The sequence below is a fragment of the Rhinatrema bivittatum genome, chromosome 11 (genome assembly GCF_901001135.1).
Source record: "Rhinatrema bivittatum chromosome 11, aRhiBiv1.1, whole genome shotgun sequence".
Taxonomy (NCBI): domain Eukaryota; kingdom Metazoa; phylum Chordata; class Amphibia; order Gymnophiona; family Rhinatrematidae; genus Rhinatrema; species Rhinatrema bivittatum.
Window position 1 is genome coordinate 27,534,757 of NC_042625.1, and position 22,747 is coordinate 27,557,503.

General features: G+C 42.8%; 1 protein-coding gene and 1 long non-coding RNA gene across 3 annotated transcripts in view; one reads left to right on the top strand and one right to left on the bottom strand.

Annotated features, from left to right (window-relative positions):
- The window catches only part of WSCD2 (WSC domain containing 2), a 386,410-nt gene that overhangs the window by 219,702 nt on the left and 143,961 nt on the right, over positions 1 to 22,747 (top strand). For both annotated transcript variants that reach the window (XM_029571384.1, XM_029571385.1), the window contains exon 4: positions 15,504 to 15,688. In XM_029571384.1, coding sequence (XP_029427244.1) covers positions 15,504 to 15,688 — 185 coding nt within the window. The remainder of the gene's footprint in view (positions 1 to 15,503; positions 15,689 to 22,747) is intronic.
- Positions 1 to 22,747, bottom strand: part of LOC115073165 — a 423,208-nt gene that overhangs the window by 174,324 nt on the left and 226,137 nt on the right. The window contains exons 3-4 of the long non-coding RNA XR_003851940.1: positions 13,007 to 13,170; positions 5,650 to 5,750 (exon numbers count right to left, since the gene is read on the bottom strand). This is a non-coding gene — a long non-coding RNA (uncharacterized LOC115073165). The remainder of the gene's footprint in view (positions 1 to 5,649; positions 5,751 to 13,006; positions 13,171 to 22,747) is intronic.

Sequence of the window (22,747 nt, forward strand, 5' to 3'; positions counted from 1 at the left end):
AAAATAATTCACAGGAACGGTCTTTCTTGCTGAGACTGTAACATACAGCAGAAGGAACTATGAATTTGTTACAGCTGTAAATCATAAGTTTTAAATATTTTTTTAGGTGACTGATGAGATGGCATGCTCAAATTTAGTCAGTCGACTCCACATCTAAATCTTTTTTTTATATTACACTTTAGATAGATATATATATATTTTTTTTTGTCAATTACAACAAGGATAAACTTGTCAAGAAACTACAGAAATGTTATACATGAAGCAAAACAAAAACCTAGTCATAAAATATATCAAAAACATCAGCCCTCAATTCAAAAGAGGGAGGAGAACAGAACAGAAAAGTCTAAGGAAAGGCAAAGCATAATAGGTCTATAAATCAAATATCACAGCATCATTCGAGCAACAATTTTGGTATTCACAACTACCTGGTTTTGATCAAGAAAGAAACGCAATTGCTCAGGGAAAAAAATGTGATATCTATGCCCTGTATGCTTAACGATACATTTGCAGGTCCCAGCTGCCTCCCCAGACTCACTGGCACAGGATGCCCTCTGCTTGGCTGCCATTGGACACCCAGGCACGTGCACAGCTAAGACCTGGCAGAAGGATGCCTCAGGTGCGTGTGTGTGCCTGGATGCATTATTTGTCTGTGCCTTGGTGGGAAAGCCCGGCAGTTGCCCAGGGATGACATCACAAGCCCCTGGCTACTTATACCTACTTGAACCTGGATTCCTCACTTCGGCAAAATGTCTCCCGAGTAGCCTGCTTATCAGTGCATGTTGCTTGCTCTTGTTTCCTGCCTCTGTGGTTCCCGCTGTTGCTCTGGTATTCCTTCTCCTTGGTTGTCATGTGTCCCTCATCTTCTTGTGTGTCCTACTTCTGTTATCTCTCTTGGCCCTTCCTGCTTCTTCAGATTGACTTCTTGGCTTGGCTACAGATTCCTCTGATCGTTTCCTGGACCTGATTAATGCTTGCTTGCCGCCTGCCCTGATTGTGGTTCGTCTTTCAGATTCTGTCGCCTGCTGCTGGCCCCAACCTTGGTTCGTGCCCTGGACTCCCTTGTCTGCCACCTGCCCCAATCTTTGCTTGGACCTGGACATTCTCTTTCGCCTTGCCCCAGGACCTCCTAAGTCCTGCTGGCTGTCCGCATCTAGGGCTCAATCTGCAGGAACTACAGTTGGTATAGGTGAAGCTCCAGTTAGTCCTACCCAGGCACTTCTGCCTGCGGTCAGTAGGGGCCACATGGGTTTGCCCATTCGGCTGAGTCAACTACACCACTGCACAGGGGTCCACAATTGCATCAATCTATGAAGAAAGGTTGCTTCCTAATGCCAACACTTCCTGTGGCATAACTAAAAACAATTTCCTTTTATCCTGTGTAGATTTAGACACATCTAGGTATATCCAAATCTCCTTTTCATAATACATAGCTTGTGATTTACAAAAATACAAATTCAAAACCATATTAAGATCTTGTTCAACAATGAAATTGGCCAAAAGAGTACCCCTCTCCTCGATAGCAGTTTCAGAGCTATCCAACAAGGCAGATACATCCAAGCCTACTGCGTGAGCAAGCACAACAATAGGAAAACTCATTCAATAGACCTTCGTCTAATTGGTATGAAAAAATATTTTATTCAAAGGTGGAATATTTCTATCTGTTATCCCCAAGATGTCCACAAAATATTTCTTCTGTAAATCTCAAGGAGTAAAAAACAGGAGTCTTTGGAACTGCTTAATTTTCTTATGGTTTTTATCCTGAATTAAGGACAAATTCAAGACACACAAGTTCCACCTTTTCCTTCAAAACAGCTATATCTTCAGATTGTACATTACACATCTCAGCAACACCTCTAACTAAGAGAACTATATCTGAGGCCCAACTGGAAATGTCATTGTCCACCCATCCGGATATTATCTAAAGATACTTCTGAAGGTCTTGCCAGCAGTGGCAATGGCTTGCTCAACAGCTGAAGACTCGGCCAGCTGGAGCTTGAGGAGGACAAGAACGCCAGCAGATTTTCCCCAGCTAAAACCTACTCACTGCAAGCGCTGCAATAGTTCCCTCCCATGGTATTTCCATCCGGGGCTCGCTCCCCCTCTGTGCCGGTCACATCCACTTCATCACTGTTTGCTGGATCTGCAAGCAAGGATCCTAGCACCGCAGGCTGCCTCGGAAGCTGACGCCCAGGAGGAGAGAGAGTCACATCCAGACCCTGGGAGTCCAGATCTTCCCAACCCAGAACTCCAAGGGGTTCTTCCTGATGTGCCTGCCTTTCCGGATGTTCTTCCCTGCGTCTTCCCTGCCTCCAAGGGCTGTGTAAGGCGCGCGTGCATCAACCCAAGTGTCTTCGTCCGTGATGCCGTCGCATCCACCAAGTGTCTTCGTCTGTGATGCCGTCGCATCAACCAAGTGTCTTCATCTGTGATGCCGTCGCATCAACCCAAGTGTCTTCGTCTGCGATGCCGTCGCATCAACCCAAGTGTCTTCGTCTGCGATGCCGTCGCATTGACCATAGTCCTGTCTACGTGTCAAGGCCCGTCTGCCCTCAACCTCAGGCCAGGCCTGGTGCTCCATGCTGTTCCTAGCAGCAGGTCCGAAAGGGCTCGGAATGGTCGGAGGACCATTCAACTTCCAACATCCTTGGGTGTTGGCCTTGGGAGCTTGCAGGCCTGGCAGAGGGTCAGACAGTCAGCCACACTGGGACACACCGTCAACCCGCGGCCCGGCCCATAAGATCTGGGCTTGGGCCGAGGCCCAAGGGCACACTAAAACACCAGTGTGTAACAGAATGCAAGGCCTTAGAGGCCGCCTTCTCAACAGAATGCAAGGCCTTTAGAGGCCGTCCTTCTCAACAGGGAGGCTGTTCCACACATTCTCCACCCTCTCTGTAAAGAAATGTTTCATGAGATTACTCCTGAGTTTATCTCATTCCATGACTCCTCATTTTAGATCCTCTTTCACATTGAAAGAGGCTTGCCTCCTATGCATGGAAAACTTTGAAATATTTAAATGTCTCTATTAGAGATGGGCATTCAGGAGAAACGAAATAGGAAATGAGACAAAATATCCTATGTCGTTTCATTTCATTCTCAAAGCAGAACGATTGAAAATCTGACAAAACTTTGTTGGTTTTCATGTTTCGTTTTGAAAACCAATATAAAAAAAAGCGATCCATTGGGCCCAAGGCCAGGGCCTCGCCAAGGGAATAGGCTGAAGCCCAAAGCAGGGGCCTTGGTTTATGCCCAAGTGTAACACTGGGACTTGGGCTGGGCATAGGCCCAAGGTCAGGACCTCGCCTAAGCTACACCCTGACACAGGAACCAAGGTCTAGGACCAAGCATGACAACAGGGTCTCAGCCAAGGCCTGGGCCACATGCTGGGACCTCATTCGAGACCCCAAAAATTGTCCCTACCGTGCTCTGAAGAGGATCCAATGTTGTGACACAGGCCAGATGCCAGGGCCTTGGCCTGGACCCAGACCCAATGCTGAGTCCCAAAGCCTGGGCTTCAAAACCTGGGCCTTGGCATGGACCCAGGTCTGATGCTAGGCCTCAGCCTCAGTCTGGACTCAGGCCCGACATTGGATCAGGCCCTGGTGTCAGGCCTAGGTCCGGGCCGAGGCCCATGCATCAGACCCAGTCTCCAGACCAGGCTCTAGCATAAGGCCTAGGCCCAGGTGTCGTTGTCATCTGGATCTGAGCTGAGGTCCTGGCATCGGGAGCCAGTCTATGGGCTAGGCCCCAGTGTTGGGTCTGAGTCTGGGCTGAGGCACTGACCTCGAGACCAAGTTTCTGGACCGGGCCCTGATGTTGGGCCTGAGTCTGGGCCCTGGTATTGGGGTCCTGATGTCAGGCCTGGGTCCAGGCTGTGCTTCAGGCATTGGCCCCAGTCTCCAGACCTGGGGGTAGGCGGCGGACCCACGCCTGGAAACCTGTTTCTGATGCCTAGGCCTAGGCCGAAGACTCGGCCTTTCACAGGCCTAGGCCACCATAGGTCACCACGACCTTGGCTAGGCCCTACACAAGGCCCAGGCTTCAGCCTTGGCTTAGTCCTCATCTGCTGATCCCTTTTTTCCAGGTGAGAGGGATGGGTGGGGGTCACAGCTGGCCCTGTTTCTTTTTATTTTCCATTTATTTGGTGGGGGTTTAACGTTTATTTCATTGTTTTAAAAACTAAAGAACCAAAATAAACATATGAAATGGAATTCATGGAAAACACCCCCCTAAAAATGAAACAACATTTTTATCATATCTCCCCTATCTTGTCTTTCTTCTGCAGTATACATGTTTAGATCAGTCTCTCCCCATATGCTTTTTTTTTTTTTTTTTACTTATTTATCTATCATTTTCATATACAAACAAAACATCAGTTTGTAACAGTAATATGTGGTCTTGACACATTAGTAATATATAATAATGCTAAACACTAACAAATAAACTTAAATCACATCATTGTGTCATTTCCACTATAATAATACATTCAATAATTTAGAAATTTCGACCTGAGGCAGAAATTTTAAGGGAGATTGACATCCATTACATATTTTAAAGGAAAAGACTTAACATAGAACTCCAGCACATTATTCTTTATCTCTTAACTAGATGTTGGGGAAGAAGTGACTCGTTTCCTTTGTTCCACAAAACATTTTGGTTGTTCAGGCATGGAAAAACTAAAGAGATCCTCCTGATTTCTTATCAGACACCTACACGGGAAACGTAAAACAAAAGAGAAACCCAGGGATATTACTTCTTGACGAAGGGCAAGAAATCCCTTTCGCCGGTTTTGGGTGGTTCAAGTTAAGCCAGGGAAGATCTTAACAAGTTTATCAAAAAATGGGATAGGGTACTTACTAAAATGTTTTTTCATAACTTTATTTAAGTCCTGAGGACTAGAAGAAGTTACTAATAATGTACCCCAATCTATGACTTGTAAAGTGGAATTCTCAAGAAAATTCGTAGGATCCTCCTGAAAAGGCATTTCGGATCTAGTTAAATTTGCATTTTTTGATTTAGGAAAAAAACAACATGAATTGATCACTGGTAATTCAACTTCGGTAAAGCCTAGCATTTCTAACAGAAACTTCTTAATGGTTTCTAAAGGTTCTTCCCTCACATACCCCTCCATATACTTTAGAACGAAGACCACTGACCATTTTAGTAGCCTCCCTCTGGACCGACTCCATCTTGTTTATTCTGTTTAGAAAGACATGGGGGGAGGGGCTGGTTGTTAGATGAAGCGTGCTCATCAACCCAGGAAAGTAGATAACAAGGAAGGATTAAAACAAACTGACTTGTATAAGGACTGATGTCCAGAAGCGGCCAAGCTTCTACAGTTGTCAGTTGGAATTTATTTTTCCAGTGTGGGTTGACCAGATGGGCCAGTGGTGTTTTTCTGCCATCATCTACTATATTATGCTGTACTAAGCTGTGCTAAAAATCAACTGCTGTAACACATGATAAAAATCAACTGCTGTTGTTCACGCTATAATGCATGCTACTGGCTGACTTTAAGATGACTTACATTAGAGCAAATGGGGTCTATTTATTAAAATGTGTTAATGTGCGTTATTGCATGGTAACGTAGTAGCACACTAGTAAATCCACCTCTTTGGGGTTTTTTTGTTTTTTTTTACTGAGAAAACTTACTTGGAGACAGAATGAAGTTCCTGTGGTGTCAAGTTGGCCATCAAATTCACTGCATTGATTATCCTCTGGTTTCAAGAATGTGAGCACATTCTAACCCCATTCTGTCATACAATCAAAAAATCTAGTCATTTACCAGTCTATATGCAACATACTTAAAATTATCACTGAAGGACTAATGCTCTTGGCACACACGCTACATAGCAAAATTAACATCTACTTCTAATAGCTTCATAGTAGGGTGTAATAATAATAATACTTTTTATTTATTTGATTTAGATTCTGCTTTTCAGGCACTTTAAAGTGGATTGCATTCAGGCAGTGTAGGTATTTCTGTGTGCCCAGAGGGCTCACTATTACTCATCCCCTACAACACAGATTCAACATGCCACCATATCTCTCTTGATATATTTGCTATCCAACCATCAGATTCTTAGCTTTTGCAGAACATGGATATCTAAAATGATGATCTTTTTCATCTAGGGATTATCTCATCCTTGCTATACATAAACATGCCCAGTATCTTTTATTAAAATTCTCAAGTCCACCTCAGCAACAACTACATTTTTCATTTTGATTAAAAATTTCCCATGTTGGACGGTTGACAGGACTCTCAGTCCACAGATGTCAGTGAAGAGTTTTGATAGTTCTCATATTTCCTTGGATTTCAGCATGTCCAGCGATCTTTGGGCCACACCTGAAGTTAGGTTATAGTCAGGGCATAAAGCACAGACAAAGGAACGAGTAGACAGAAGTATCTTAGCCCTAGTTTCAGTCCTACAGACAATATCAAGGGTCAGCACTGGGTAGCTAGTAGGGATGTGCATTCATTGGGAATTTAACAGGAAATGTTCCCACTTCATTTCATTTTTGTTTTTAAAAGAAAACAAAACCAAATAAAATGTTGTTCATTTTCATTTATTTCATTAAAAAATATAAATAAGAAAGGCTGCGGCTACCTCGAAAAAAAAATCCAGCTGACTCCCAGGCCTTCCCTCTATATTCCCTAGCCCTTCTGTGCACTTGGATCCTCTTGCCCTCTTGTTGAAGATATCTTCATGCGGCAGGAGTGATCCTGGTTTCTCCTGCCCCACAGCTGATGCTACTGCATATACCTGGTGCCGGCAGATCTAGTCCAGAACTGTCGTACGTTTTTGTGTAGCCAGTCCCCGGTCTGTGTTGAGAACGTCCAGGGGAGCTGTGATGCCGGGGGTTCAGGTCCGGCGGAGGAGTAAGTTATCTTCCTGAGCCCCTGGCACGGTCAGTCACTCTTAGGTGCGATGGCTCACACTTCAGCAGGATAAGGTCCCAAAAATGAAGTAAGACCCGAAATAGGAGCAAGAGGAAAAAATTAGCAAAAGGGTTAAGTAGCAATCGCCCCAATGTTTATCCATTCAACTACTGCGCTGGAAGAAATGGCCAGAGTCTGTGGTGGTGTTCAAAATAGCAGTTTACTTTACCTTAAAGATGAGTTTCCAAGCCAAAAGAGTAGGAACAGCATCAAAAAATATTAAAGTGAGAAGAAATAGGGTTTCCTTGGCCATTCTAGATCTCCTTACTAGTCTGCACCACCATTCAGATTGAAGAACTCCTCCCCATGAAGGGTAGGGTAACTGAAGTGTAGTTCTAGCATACACTGGCCAAAAGATGGGAAAGGATCCCCAAGCTCAAAAATCCTACAAGTCGAAAAATCCAAAAAATCTCCCAAACTGCAATCCAGCTCTCAAACCTTCAAGTCTCTTGAGTTCTCTGGTCAAGAGTCCCAACTTCTTCTCACCCTTGCTTTCTCTGTTCACTTAGGCAAAGTGATGTAGCCTTTCCAGATCTTGGGAGGACACCCATCCCTCCAGACTGAATCAGTCTTCTCAACCATACTCCAAAACTTCCAACTGTTGATCCAGACTCCCAGAGATGAGGAAAAGATCCAACAGCCAAGCTCCTATTCCTTCAGTTCTCTCGCTTCATATCCGGGAATGATTTCTATTCGCCTTCCCACTCTGTATCTCCTGACCCACTGAATCACTTTGCATACCCCACTGAAAGCTCCCCCAGAAAGGTGGAGGATCCAAAACCCCAAATCTCCTCTTTCTGCCTCGCTATACAAAACTTTCAATAAGAGGGAGGGGGGTGGACCTGGAAATTTGGGGGCTAGGATTTTTAGCTGTGGACGGTGCATTGTTTTTCTTTTGTTTTGTTTCATGCTTTAAATTTGATGTGTTTTATTGTTTGTTTGTTTTAAAGAAGCAAAAAGAAACAAGCAACACACAACATGAAAAAGAAAAAATAAAATGGAGGAAAAAAAAAAAAAAAAAAGACTCTGCACAACCCTTAAAAGCAGGAGAAGCAGGTCTGGAAGGAAAAGCGACAGGCAAAGGTCCGGACAGGCAGTAAAAAATAAAGGGATGCAGGCAGATGGGAACTAAGCTAGGCACAGAATCACAAGATCGGGTCCAGGAAATCGTTTGCACCAGCAGGCAGCCAGAAATATAAAGGAACGTTATGTGGCACAGCTAGTGAGGGCTGGTCCAAGGGGCTGAATCAAAACATACAGCAAAGCAAGATGAGCCCGCTGGAAGAACCCCCCCCAAGCACCTGAAGTCACAACACAAGCTGCTTTCCGCTCGTGGACCTGAGCGCTGCTGGTTCAAGGTCGGCCTTGCTTGACAGGCAAAATATCTCAGTGGGAAAGAAGATTTCTTGTCTTTTCTTTGTAGACCTTGCCTGGAGGTGGAGGATTGGACTCGATAATCTCTTGACATCTCCTCTTGCCCTGTCTCTCTATAACGCTGCAGGAAGAAGGCTCTGGGTGCAAGGCAGCTTCAAGCATCTCTGGAACCACTTTACTAATGGCAGGCAAACACCCTTGTCTTTCTCTACCTGCCACTATTGTCTCTAGGCCCTTCTCTACTGCTGGGATATCCAATATTACGTGAGAATTACTCTGAGAAGTACTGAGGCAGATGTTCTTTAAGGTTTAATTAATCTGCTAGCAGCTTTTGCTTCCATTATTGAATGGAATTGAACCCCAGAAGCAGCTGGGACGAGAGTAATTGATATCAAATAGAATATCTAAGCTGTGTGAAGAGTCAGAGCAGGAGTCACGAAGGAGATGGGCCCGGCGGGGTAAATACAAGGGAAAGCAAAGATAAAGCAAATGCTGGAATCCAGGAAACTCCTGCAGGGGCAAAACCACAGAGCAAGGATTTAAAGTGGAAATATGATTATCTGTCACCACCGAGCTACCAGAAAGCAGAATGGTATGGCTCACGCTGCTGCAAGCAGGAAGGAGGAAGACCTATATTGAATTTTTTGCTCCCCCAGCATGCTCTTTACCAATGAAACCGTCAGGGTATTTTTCAGTCAGCTTAGCATTTAGGGAAATAAATCCATGTGCCCAAGACAGGGCCTGCAAGAGCAGATGTCGTATCTGTACATCTGCTATTCTGCATGTCAGTCTAGAGCGAGGCTGCAAGGCTGGACTGCCTAAAGCAGCTGCGGAAACGGAGAGGAAAGATGCAAGAATTCAGGAGCTGCACAGTTCAGCCTAAAACAGGGGGAATCAATGGCTCCTTTTAAAAATTTTGCAGACATGGGATTAAAAAAAAAAAAAGTTCCTTATTGTTCTGGCTGCGTGGGGAGACGCTGCACAAACCGTAGAGGTGGGCAGGCGCCGGCAGGGCAGAGAACCTTGTGGTGTAGGCAGGAGGCATCAGTGAAAGGCTTTCACTCCTGCGGGCTCGTTTTATGCTGCTGCTGCTCGTAGGCGAGTATAGAATGTTACAAAAGCAACTGTAGGAAAAAAAATCTCTCTCCATCTACGTAAAGAAGCCATAAGCTATTCCATTTAAAAACAAACTTGCCGTGTTAGCTGGACTCTGCGTGTGAATATATTACTGGAAAATGAGTGTGGGAAGGGATTGGCGCTACAGAGGAGAAGCATAAAAGCAGGCCCTTGTTGAAACTTTCACTAATATGAACTAATTCGGAGGGTAATGAGGTAGATTTTTAAGGAACTGCTGCGTGGCAAACTAACCCGGTTAACTTTAACTGGTCAGTTTTGTCCAGATATTCGGCTGGGTAAAGCTGCAGCCGAATATCCAGGTAAATCTAGCCATACAAACTTTGCACATTTTAGCTTCTAAGGCCGTCAGTTCTGGTCTGGCTACACTTTTTGGTGGGCAAATGTAGACGCTTAGTGGCGACTATCACACTACCTGCTAAATTTGGAACAACCTGACCCCCTCTTTTTTTGTCTGTCCAACTCCAAGGTGAGTTTTAAAAGCCAGACGCACGCCAAAACTGGGAGATGGGCGCGCATCTAGCACATGCTCGTGTTCGCTCGATCTTATAAGCCGCCCACACACGTGCGTAAGTACCGATGCATGACCATCTCGAATCGGGTGGGTGGGGCATGGACGTTCGGGGCGGTGCCAAGAGATATGCACGTATGTGTGTATGCACATGGGCACGCATCCAGGTCCATTTCAACAAAACTTTACTCTGCTATAGATGAGGTGTAAATTAGGAAAAACAATTTCTAGCCAAATATGAAGAGCTTGAGGGAGTCTGGGTTAACTGGGGGGGGGGAGAGTGCAGGCTAAAGAACCAGGGGGGTCTTGAGGGCCTAGCTATAGACTGGGCGAACTGGTGGACAAACTGGTGAAACAGGTCATGGCCTGGACGCGCACCTGTTATAAAATTCCCTCACTTGTGTGCCTCAAAGCCGACATTGCCCTGCTGTGTGCGTGCACTACTAAAATTAGGAGCGCACATCTACGCACCCGGCCTATTATTTATTTTTTATTTAATTAGATATTTTATATACTGTCGTTCCATTTATAGATCACAATGGTTTACAAAGTGACATTCATAGTAGTTATAGCTCGACAAACAGACCAATACGGATTGGTTACAGAGGTGGTATTCAATGGCAGGCATATATCTATCAAGTCAAATTTTCTACTACATATTAAAATTGATCTAACACATAAAGCAGAGAGTATGGATAATTAAAAAGCTCCCGTCTTAGTCAGGGAGCTGTTTTGAGAGTCTTGCATTCTCTCTTTTGATTTATTCTTCATGGTTCAATTATTATGTTTTGTCCTTGTTTTAGTGGTTCTGCATACTCTGATGTTTTTATGTTTATGTTTTTGAATAGCCATGTTTTTAATTTACATTTAAATCTCTTTCTATCTGGTAAAATATGCAATGCTCAGGCAGAGAATTCCAAAGTTTTGAACCCACTATGGAAAACACTCGATCTCTTATTTGTGTCAGATGTCTGCGCCGTATTGTGAGAATAGATATTAGTCCTTTATTTTGAGATCTTAGTATTAGATGAGCATTGTAAGGTTGTAGAGTCACTCCTAGTAAGCCGGTGTTATTGTAGTGAATGATGTTGCATATTATCATTAAACGTTTATAGTAGATTCTGGATTGTATTGGTAGCCAATGCAGTGATATCAGCAATGGTGTAATGTGATCATATTTTCCTAGATCCTAGTAATAGTCTTGCTGTGGCATTTTGTAATAGTTGTAGTGGTTTTAAGTGACTTGCTGAAGACTTAGTAGTAGGGAGTTACGGTAGTCAAGGTTTCAGAAGATTAGAGTTTGCAGTACAGTATGGAAGTCCGCAAAAGTTAATAATGGTTTCAACCAATGTAGAATATGCAGCTTGGGGTATCCTGTCTTAATTAATTTACTGATGTGCATTTTCATTGTGAGGTTCTCATCCAGCTGTACACCTAAATCTCATACTTGATTTGAGGGATCAATCTGAAAGTTATCCAAGTCTAGGGCAGGTGGTTTAACTGTCGATAGGTTTCTACTCAGCCAGATGATTTCAGTCTTTTTACGGTTTAATGTCAGTTTAAGTTGCGAGAGTTCTTGTTGTATTGCTTTCATATAAGTAGAGAGTATTGAAGTTGTGTTTTCATATGATCTAGAGAGTGGTATGTAAAACTGTAAGTCAGTAGCATACAAGAAGAAAGTTATTCCTAGATTTGTCAGTAATTTACACAGTGGAAGCATGTAAATATTGAATAGTTTTGCTGAGAGGGCTAAGCCTTGAGGGACTCCGGTATCATATTGGAAGGTGTCAGGTATGTGGTTGCCCAGTTTGACTTGGAATGTTCTGTTTGATAGAAATGAAGAGAACCATCTGAGAACCTTGTTATTGATCCCAATGTTTCTCATCTGATGGCATAACGTGTTGTGGTCCACAGTGTCAAAGGCGGCTGTTAAGTCAATTAGCACAAAGCAATAATAAACTGCTTCAAGCCCTCGTAAAACCGTTTTTATATAGCATGCGCGTGTTGTTATATACCACGCACAGACGTACTCGCATGCAAGATATAAAATTTCAACACATCTGGTCGCGCATCCTTATAAACATATATATGGGTGCCCGCATGCCCATTTTAAAGTTATATTCCCTGTGTGCACAGCAATTTTGTGCAGACAAATTTTATCTGGGGGGAGGGGAGGGAATGGGGAGAAAATGTTTTTAACTGGTTAAATTTATGCATTTGAAAGCAGATTTTAACTATATAAATCTTTTGAATATGAACCCCAATACCATGTTGTCATTCTTTTTACCTTCATTTTATTAGTTTTATTTCTGGTCATGCATGGTTTGTGACACAACTCGAATGCATGTCTGCCCCCCAGCTTCCTGGTCTTCTCCCTTTCCCTCAGATTAATTTTCATTTTGTTCTTCTACCCAGGGTTATCTGCCTGTGACATCTTGTTTCAGGATAGACTCTCTTGACCCTGTTTTTACCCATTGCAGTAATTCTAATTGAAAAACTCCCTACTTGCAGTGAAGTTAAAACAAAACGCAGATCAGCCTATCCTGAAACAGCAGATAGTCCTGCTTCTACCATCCCCTTTCATCATGACATCATACGATGTATGCACAATGGCTACAGAAAGTCTACACCCCCTTCCAAAATGTTCACTTTTTTTTTTTTTTGCCTTATAACCTGGAAGTAAAATGCATTATATAATTATTTATTTATTGATTTTTAACATAATTAACAAGACAAATCTTGTAATGGAAATAAAGAGAATAGTCTCAAAAAACTAACATTCACAAAAAAAGAACATTTAAAGTAATCTTATAAACATATTCTCTTAATATTAAGTCCACTGAATATGGGGGGGAAGAATTACACAACCTCATAAAGAAAATGTTTTCAACCAATATATGCACAGTAACTGAGGAAGAACATTTACTTTAAGAGGGACTGGAAGCAATAATACTGGGTTCTCCAGACGTAGTTGGAGATTTCCCAATCAGAAATTGAGTTAATTGGGGAGGCTAAAAAAAAAATGCATTAATAGTGTTCTGTGTACCCACCATATCCTACCCCAAGTCTTCCAAGCACACGAGTTCTCTTGGAGAAGTTGAATTTGACCTCTGGTTGGGGTAAAAAGTTACTCTTAATCCTTTTACCCAAACATCTCTCCAAGCCAGGCTTTGTGTTGCCAGTGACTTTTGCTTGCATTAACCGAGGTAGATAGCTGCAGATTAGAGAAGAAGAAAAGAAATAAAGCATTTTCACAATATTTTGTGCAATCTGTGCTGCTTCCTAATAGTGAATGGGTACAAATACATGCCTCTCCTCCTCCTCCCAGGAAGAAACAGATTTTCAGGACAGGTGATTGAGTACTGGTGTTATCCCATTGCATGCAGGGTCTTGTAGTCTTCCTTTTCATTGGACAAACAATAGGGAAATCCAAACGACATGCCCCTAGATGCAACGAGGCACCTTAAGACCAACTCAGATGGTCAGTTCCAGAAGCACGTCGCTGTCTGACAGCCAAGCCAATGCTCTACGTCTGTTGCCACTCTCCCATAACAGAACCCATACTCAAAGCACAACACTTCTTTATATGCCCAGCAAGTGGTAGTTTCTTCAGGGGCCGCTACTCCTGGAAATTACCACAGATAAAAAGATTGATCCTGAAGTCTAGGATCACCTCAAATAGAAGGCTCTTGCTTCTGCGGCAGACACAAGGGTTCGTGCTAAGGGTCAGCGTTCCCTCCAGATTCTTCTGGTAGGACTACACAGTGCCTTCTGCTGCTCCGACTCTCCCACTTTCTGGAAACTTCTTAGAGGACTCAACCTCACCCCCATATTGGATGAGAACACATTGGGAAAAGAGAGGGGTGCATTGGATTAGATTTTAGGGTACAAGTGCCTCACAATAAGATGAAAATGATATGGGGCAAAGGGTGACCAGCCTCCAGATGAGGGTGTTATCCTCATAATCCTCATAATCAAAAGAAAGTTCTGAATGCTCACAACACAAATATCTTTTGTTATCAGTAACATTGCAATATATGTATGGGGGATCTTACAGTGAATGCACCATATTTGAGAAAGTATAGTCATCTGTGTTGCTGTGAGGCTTGTACTGTGTGTTGAAGGAATTACAGCACTGTATATGAGTAATTGTTCATGGCAATCCTGTGACCATAGGGAGGGTAGCTTTCAAAACAGTGATTTACCTATGGACAAGGGCTTTTGGAAAATCGCCTGCCCTGTATGAGGGTAAAAGTATGCATGTAGCTCTTCTGTGTGTGTATCATACACACAGTAGGAAGAGGGATTTCTGGGCTGGAATTTGAGTAGGAGTTTGCATATACTTTTTACATTTTCAAAATTATGCACATAACTTTTTCTCTGAAAAACAGCTTGCACCAATTAGCAGGTGTTTATGCGTGCAGGTAGATTTTCTAGGATTATTTTCAAAGGGAAAGTACGTGTGTACTTTCCCTTTGAAATTATACCCAAAGGGGAGGGCAATTAAAAAAACATTTTCCAGGTAAATTAATTTTTACCTTGGGTTACTTTCCTGGGCTGAAAATTACCCTCCTCGCAGCAGCAAAATCGAGCCCAGACAGTGATGAGAAAACCTGCATGGTAAAGCAGGTGCAAAGTCTTTGTCATCCCAGATTTTTAAAGGGAAGTTCCACCTGGAGTTTCCCTTTGAAAATTAGTTTGTGCATGTACTAGTGCAGGGTATCTGTGAATCTGCAAACTATTGGAGCTGTTTAAAAATTGTCCCAAAGTGCATATCTGTTTGACAGATGTGGTGTAAAATTAGCAAAGCCACAGTAATACAAACTGAAAAATATTAACCATCCAAACCCTTCTAGGATTTGTTGGTTTGTATTCCATTGAGCCTGTATGTTGTAGACTTTTTAAAAAAATTTATTTATAAACAGAGATTGTAGACTTGATTGTAACATCCAAGATAGGCAGTTCTGGTCCTCGAGTGCCACAAGCCGGCCAGGTTTTCAAGAAAGCCACACTGAATATTCATGAGATGCATTTGTATGCACTGCCTTCACTGCATGCAAATAAATACATCTCATGGACATTCATTGTGGATATCCTGAAAACCCAACTGGCTTGCGGTACTCAGGGACTGGAGTTGCCTACCCCTAACCTAAGATGGGATGGGAGAGGAGAGTGCAGCCAGCAAATATTGGAAAGGGAAGGCATGTACCACAAGCCATGCAGGTTTAGCTTCCAGAAGTTTCCAGGAGATTATCACCCATAAGTTATGAGGGAATGGATACTGCTGAATGGAAGAGCTTTTTTCGGAATACAAAAAATGCTTTCTAAGGAATACTAATGGAGTCACAGTGAGGATAAACATGGTTATAAATTCCTGTTTGTTAATTCATGAACTGAGTATTACATTTTACCAGGGTTATGAATGGCAGCTTTGATAGTCTGTTAAATCTCTCCAGGCATATAAATCTAATGTTAATTCTTCACATTAATTTCCTCTCTGTGCAGTACATCTGTGTTATGAAGGCACTGCTCTCTTTTTTCCTCCAGGGGATACTTGTATGCAGGATTGGAGTTTGGAGCAGAATGCTACTGTGGTCACAAGATCCAGGCCTTAAATGTCAGCGAGTCCGAATGTAATATGCAATGCAAGGGGGAGAACAGCAACATCTGTGGAGGTGTGAACCGGCTTTCCATTTACCGGCTGGAATTGACGCAAGAGTCTGCAAGGAGATGTGAGTCAAAACCCAACTCTGGATATGATTTGGAAAGGTTAATGGAAATTCAGAAAAGCTAAAATGTGCCGGTTAGCATGACGGAGGGATTGAAGGCTGCAGCTCCCCACAAACTGGGTCAGTGTTGATAGACTGGTGATAGCAGGGTACTCTCCAGGAAGGTGACAAAGGGACACTGTGGCAATATCATAGACCATGTGTTTTCCAGGCTGATAGCAGCAGGCTACAATTCCCCAGATACCAGCTGAATCAGGGCTGGAAGGCTGGTGTTGGTCGGTTACCATCCAGTGAAGCCTTGTGGACCTAGGAAGCCAGATATTTGGGCAACAGCCTCACTATTTTAGTAGATGTCCAAATTATTATAATGCTTGGTGGTAAGACATGGGGGGGGGGGGGGAGAAGAAGTATTGGCTTGAGCATGATAAAGGTGAGTTGTTTACCTGTAACAGGTGTTCTCCCAGGACAGCAGGATGTAGTCCTCACATATGGGTGTCGTCACTGGACGGAGCCCTATCACGGAAAACTTTGACTGGCACACTGAGCATGCCCAGCATGCCATGATCCCTGTGTCCACAGGGGTCTCCCCCTTCAGTCTCGTTTGCAGCAAAAACATGCGAGCGAAAAATAAAATAACAAAACATAAGCGGACCCAACTCGGTGGGGTGGCGGGTGGGTTTCGTGAGGACTACATCCTGCTGTCCTGGGAGAACACCTGTTACAGGTATCAACTCTGCTTTCTCCAAGGACAAGCAGGATGGTAGTCCTCACATATGGGTGATTAGCAAGCTACAGGCTGACTCATATTACAACAGGCCGATAGCAGGCAACTCATGCAGCAGGCACAATAATTGAGGTGCTATTGGCAATGATGAGGCAGCCTGAAATCACAGCTGGTGGTTGGGGAAGGAGTTGGGGATTATACTGGAACAAAGTTTTTCAAGACAGATTGGCCAAAGGCAGAGTCTTGACGGACTTCCTTATCTAAGCAGTAGAGGGCTGCGAATGTGTGAAGAGAGCTCCATGTCACAGCCTAGCAAATGTCGACAATTGGTACTGAAAGATAGTGTGGTACTGTTATTGCCATGGCCCTTACAAAATGTGCCTGCCCTCACCCCTGGAGAGGAAGGCCTGCTTCCTCATAGCAGAATTCAAAACAGTCTGCTAGCCAGTTGGAGAGAGTTTGTTTGCCCACTGGAACTTGCAGCTTGTCTTTGCCAAAGAAGCAAAGAGTTGGGTGGATTTCCTATGGACTGCAGTGCAGTCTAGATAGAATGCAAGTGCACGCTTACAGTCCAAGGTGTGCAAAACCCTCTCGCCCTGGTGAGAGTGAGGCCCTGGGAAAGAGTGGGCAGACTACAGAATGAGTAAGGTGAGAGGCTGTGTCCACCTTAAGTAGAAATTTAGGGTGAGCACGGAGGACCAGTCGGTCACGGAGGAACCTAGTGTTGGGTGAGTATGCAACAGCTTGTAACTCACTGACCCTTTTAGCAGAAGTGATGGCTATGAAGAAAATAATTTTCCATGTTAGAATTTTAATGTTATAGGAATGCAAAGGCTTGAACGGGGAACACATGAGCCTTGTAAGCATTACATTTTGGCCCCATCCCGTAACCGGTGATCATAGAGGAGGCTTAAGTTGTAGAAAGCCCATGATAAACTGACTCACAAGGGGTTGAGCCGTTAACAGGGCATCATCTACTCCCTAGTGGTACGCTGAGATGGAACTGAGGTGTACCCATGCGGAGGATGTCTGGGGACCAGAATCCGAAAGTATGGGGGCGGAGTCCAAGATGGCGACAGAATGAGATGCTGAGGAAGCAGGTCTCCTGAAACAGCTTCTTTTTTCCTCGTACTAAATTGCAAAAGATTTGATGCCGCACACGAAGTGAAAGGCCCGGCTCCGGGAGAGCCAGGCAGTTAAGGAAATATCGGAATGACAACCTACGATACCTGCCTTCTTCGCAGCCAGGCCGAATTTGCCTGGAGCGAGTGCCGCGGTGGAGAGGGGAGAGGAGCGAGCACCCCCTCCCTGGCAGAGGAGATTTCGCTAAGCCCCGGTGCACCGGAGACACTGTCCCCTCCTCTGTGCACGAGTGAATACCGGGAGTCAACACCAAGAAGTCCACCACTTCGCCAGGAAGGAGAAGGTCAGAGGCTGGCAGAGGTGGGAGGAATGACGCAGATTGGAGGATATGTGCCTCTCTGTCTGAATGATAGCCCCGAGACATCGCCACAGAACAGTTCAAGGGACACTGTATTTGTGGCAGCAAGAGAGGGTGAGCCAATTTCAGAACTAAGCCCTTTTCTTGTGAAACCGGGGGTAATAACATTGGAATCACTTTGGGAAGCAATGGCGGCCATTGAGTCAGCCATAGTGAAATTGTCAAAAGTTTGTACAAATTCCAATAAAAGAAGCATTGAAAATGAGAAAAGAATTGAGATACAAGAGGCAAAGATTAATGACATGGATAACAAGATTAAGAATATCGAGAAACAACAATTGAGTATGATTCAATATGAGACTGTGTTTAATAAAAAACTGGAAAATCTTGAGAACTCTATGCGAATACTGAATATAAGGGTCCTTAATTTCCCGGTTATACCACAAATAATACCACTTGATTTGTTCAAAACGGATGTGTTAAAAATACCTATGGAAGCACTTCCATTAATTTTAAAGGCATATTATTTACCTCAAAGAAGACAGCAAAACCAGGAGAAGGAAGAGCCCTCAGAACAAATAAATGTTTCAGAATTATTGGAATTATCCTTGGAAGATACAGTTACCACTAGAGCTGTTCTTTTTGTGACTTTTGCATTTATTACGGAAAAAAATAATGTAATGAAGATATTCTTCCGAAAAAGATCTGAGAATTTTTATGGCCAAAAGATCTGGCTATTTCCAGATATTACCCGTCCGACACAAGAAAGGAGAAAGAAGTTTATTGAATTAAGAGATGAGGCTTTAAATATCTGTTCAAAGTTTATTATTCGGTATCCTTGTAAATGCCTAGTGAAATTTCAGAATTCAAATTATATTTTCTTTGAACCCTCACAATTGAGATTCTTCATTGACTCACATAAGATAGCTGCATGAAAATACAGTCGGCATAAGTAGGCGCTCTCACTGTTCGCTATATTCTTTTTTCCTATTGCCTAAGATTCTTTCGCTCACAGAATATATGTTTAGTATCTGCCCCTAAAATTTCTTATTAGTAGGATGATACTATTAACATTTTGTTATTTTCTATAGAATATTTTGCAATATGAGTACATGTCAAAGTTTATTGTATCATTCGATATTTCAATATCACAATGTTGTTTGTGGAAAACTTAAAATGCAATAAAGAAAAAATTATAAAAAAAGAATCCGAAAGTATCCTAGATAGCCTAATAGAGGTGGAGTGGGGCAGGAAAAAGGGGAAAGTAATTGTGAAGTAAAACTTCAAGTGTTTCCATGAGGAAAAGTTGTGAGAAAAATCTCACAGAGGCAAACTGCAGCGCGGAAAAAAAGAGACTGAAGGGAGACCCCTGTGGACACAGGGATCATGGCAGTGATGTCACCCATATGTGAGGCCTACCATCCTGCTTGTCCTGGGAGAACCTGTGTTCTTCTCTTATTAGGGCTGTAGAGAACCAAAAAGGAAGACAATAAAAGCTGAACTAGATAAGGAGCAATATCCTACAGAGAGTCAGGCTTCTATGATTCTCAGCTGGGGTATATCCTGAGCAGTGTGGATGGGAATGACTAAGATGGATCAATTAGTCTTTTTCAGTGTTGTTATGGATTTGGATTTTATTGCTCGCCTTTTTTATTTTCCCTGCTGGAGTTCTCGCAAACTAACATTTTCCTTTTGTGAAACCAAGAGGGTTATACACACTGCAGGATTTCTACAACGTCCTCCTCTCGCAGAGTCACTGCATGCAATGATTATCCATCGGCTGGCTATTAATTGAGCTGTACCTCAAAATAAAATATAAGTGCATGCAGTTTCTGTCACCATGTCATATTCTTCTGCTTGGATGCACTAACTTTATTCTTTAAAAGCTTTTACAGAAAGTAAAATGTAATGGGTTCTGCCATCACCAGTAGCTGTCACTGGCTGTTAGACTGTAACATTTATTAATAACATATCATAACATAATAGCTTCATCACTAAATACGGCATAACTGTTCATCAGCTACAAAGAGATGTACTTTTATTTTGATGTTCTTGCTTGGCAGTTCTTTTGAGCAATTCTCTGTTGACCAGGATTTAAAGAAATAGGAATTTCAGTCCCAGAAAACCAGTGCCTGAGGCCACGATGCAATGGCTTTGACTGACAGGCGCATGCAAAGTAACCGGTACCACTTCGGTGGCTGTTCAGAATAAGTGACGGAGAGCCAAAGGGATCTTTCAAAGTTAGGAGGATATATTTACAGCAAGTGGCAGTATAAGCTGTACCCCTGTTGCTAAACTGGAATAAATAAATAAATAATCAGAGACATCCTATAGGCATGGCCTCAATAAAAGGGCAAAACTAGACCTCTGGGAGCCAGGAACTCCAAGGAACACGGATTTTTATTTGTTCATTTTAAAAGACAAATGCCATTTGTCCAGAGACTGTACAGAATTTTGATATTAGCTCAGGGACCACCTGATGCTTTAGCAATATTTCTTATCTTGTGCCTTTTTTCTCTCCTTATGGATCTGTTCTCATTTGGAGTTTCATTTGCACACACAGTAGGAAACAAAACCTGGCCTGAAGAATTACTAAACAGAGAAAAGTAATAGCATAGCCATGTCTGATCCTTCTTTCTCAGATTTCTTTTGCAAACTGAATGCTGCTAAAGCTTGCAGGCATGGAAGAGGATTTGCTCGTATCCTGGTCTAGATGGGTTGGGGATGCATATTTATTTCAGATATTTCTAGCTCACATTGCCAAAACGGTCGAAGCAGGTTACATCATAAAGCACACGTTTATCTCCAGAATTGCATCATACTCCTGATGCGGTGGGCATGAGGGTCGAAATCCTCATCTGATGCTGTAAACAGACATTGGTTGGCAGTATTCAGACGTACACTTGTCATTTCCTTTCTGGTGGTGGCATTTTTTAGTTGTGACGAGGCAAGACACGTGCTGTGAGAAATAAATGTATGGTCTGATCATTCAAAAAGCTTCAGTACAACTGGATTTAATTTGTCTTGAATTTGCAATCTCAGTATGCACTTTATTGCCTTGGCTATTAAACGACTGCACCTATATTGAAACTCTTTGAGTTATCAGACAAATTTATTTCTCGCAGCACATACTTTGCCTCCTCACAATATTTGAGTATACTAAGTGCTTCTTTCCACAGTCTTTGTGGTGATTACTGCATTTTGTGGTTGGCCATAATAAATGAAAACCTTCCTGTTTCCTGCTGGATGACACCCAGTTACAGAAGACGCGTTATTAATCCATAATGGAAGGTGCGTCCACATGCAACTGACGAGCTTTATTAGACTTAGCGCTACACGGTGTACAGCACTGCCGGCAAAAATCAGAGTTGTGTGGAGAAATGGATAAAACAGTGCTGTGTATTTTATGTAGCTCTGTAATCAAGTCCGCACAAGCTAAGCAGCAAACCTTTCTTTTTTTTTTTTTTTTTTCTTAAATTACTTTCTTGCTTCTAGGCAGATTAATGATTTCCATTAGGTGAAAAGCCTGATAATGCAGCCTAATGAATGATTAATCCATTAATTTGGCAATTAATTTGCATTTTCCTCTGTGAAAACAAGGTTTAATCATTTTGTTTTGGGGGGATCCGGCGTGCACTTCTTGGCCATAAAGGAAGCTTTGAACTTGTTTGTTACAAGTGATTGGAGCCCGGGCTGCATTTCCTGCTATTGCCCCAGCTTGGGTAACAAATATTTTATTGTTTTCTCGGCCCACAAGGCATGGTCAGTATTCAAACACTGATGGGAATTGTTTTCAGCAAGCTTTCTAAATCTTCCCTTTGATATTTAGGGCATCTTGTCATTTTATCACAGCAAACTGGACCGGGCTAGGGCTGTATAGCGTATACCATGAACTGTATAGATTATGAGACTGAAAGTAGGCAATGGCAGTCCTTGAGGTTACAAGCAGTTCTGGTTTTCAGGATAGCCAAGCCCAACGTTACAGCCATCTAAGGCAATGTTTTAGGCAAATTTGTAATGACATACTGTGAAAAATGCTTCAAGTGATTTTGAAAAGGTATTAACTGTGCAACCGTTGAAAAGTTATTTTGCATAGTTAATTCTGTTTTCAAAATTACCGGAAGTGTTCTTTTCATAGTAAATCGTGATCACAAAGTTGTCTAAAATATTGCCTTAGATGGGTATAAGATATGTTTGAACATGTCATTTTTACTTCGTCAGAAGTAATATTTTCTTTAAAAAAATGCTTTTGATACATTTTTCTAGTGTTTATAATATCGGCCAAGCCCTCTATTTAATAGATGTTCAGTGAACAAGCCATTAGGTCTCTGGCCTCACAGCAATTTTGGTGGATTGATCAAGAGAATGGCAAACCCCTGTCCCATCATCTCTTAAGAGAAGTATTTCTAACCAAACCTTGCTATCATTTGTACACAATTTCCGTCAAGACTTCAGTAAACAAGTAGGGGAAAGCGCTGGGCAATCTTCACTGAGCGACAGTTGCAGCCCAGGAGAGCAGCGATATGGGTGCAGTGAGCTTCCTGGATAGCATGGGATAACCTGAGCAGAGCGGCCCCTGCAACCCTACAGTGGGATTGGGAGTTGGGTTCCACATGGGAATTTTATCTGCTTTGGGTAGATGCACACAAAACCGCTGCTGGGCAGAGCAGATGGGCCTTTTGGTCTTCATCAGCTGTCATTTGCTATGTTTACTTAGTGCCTGCTTATTCATCGGCATTCTCTTCTGAGAGACACTGGTCACACCTTACTTTCTCTTGCAATGCCTTCTCAATTTTGAAATCGCTGCTATTAAAAACAAACAAGAAGTTCCAGTTAGAGCTAAAGAAGCTTAGGAGTAGATTTTTAAAAGGACGCGCGATTTTATAACGTGTGTGCG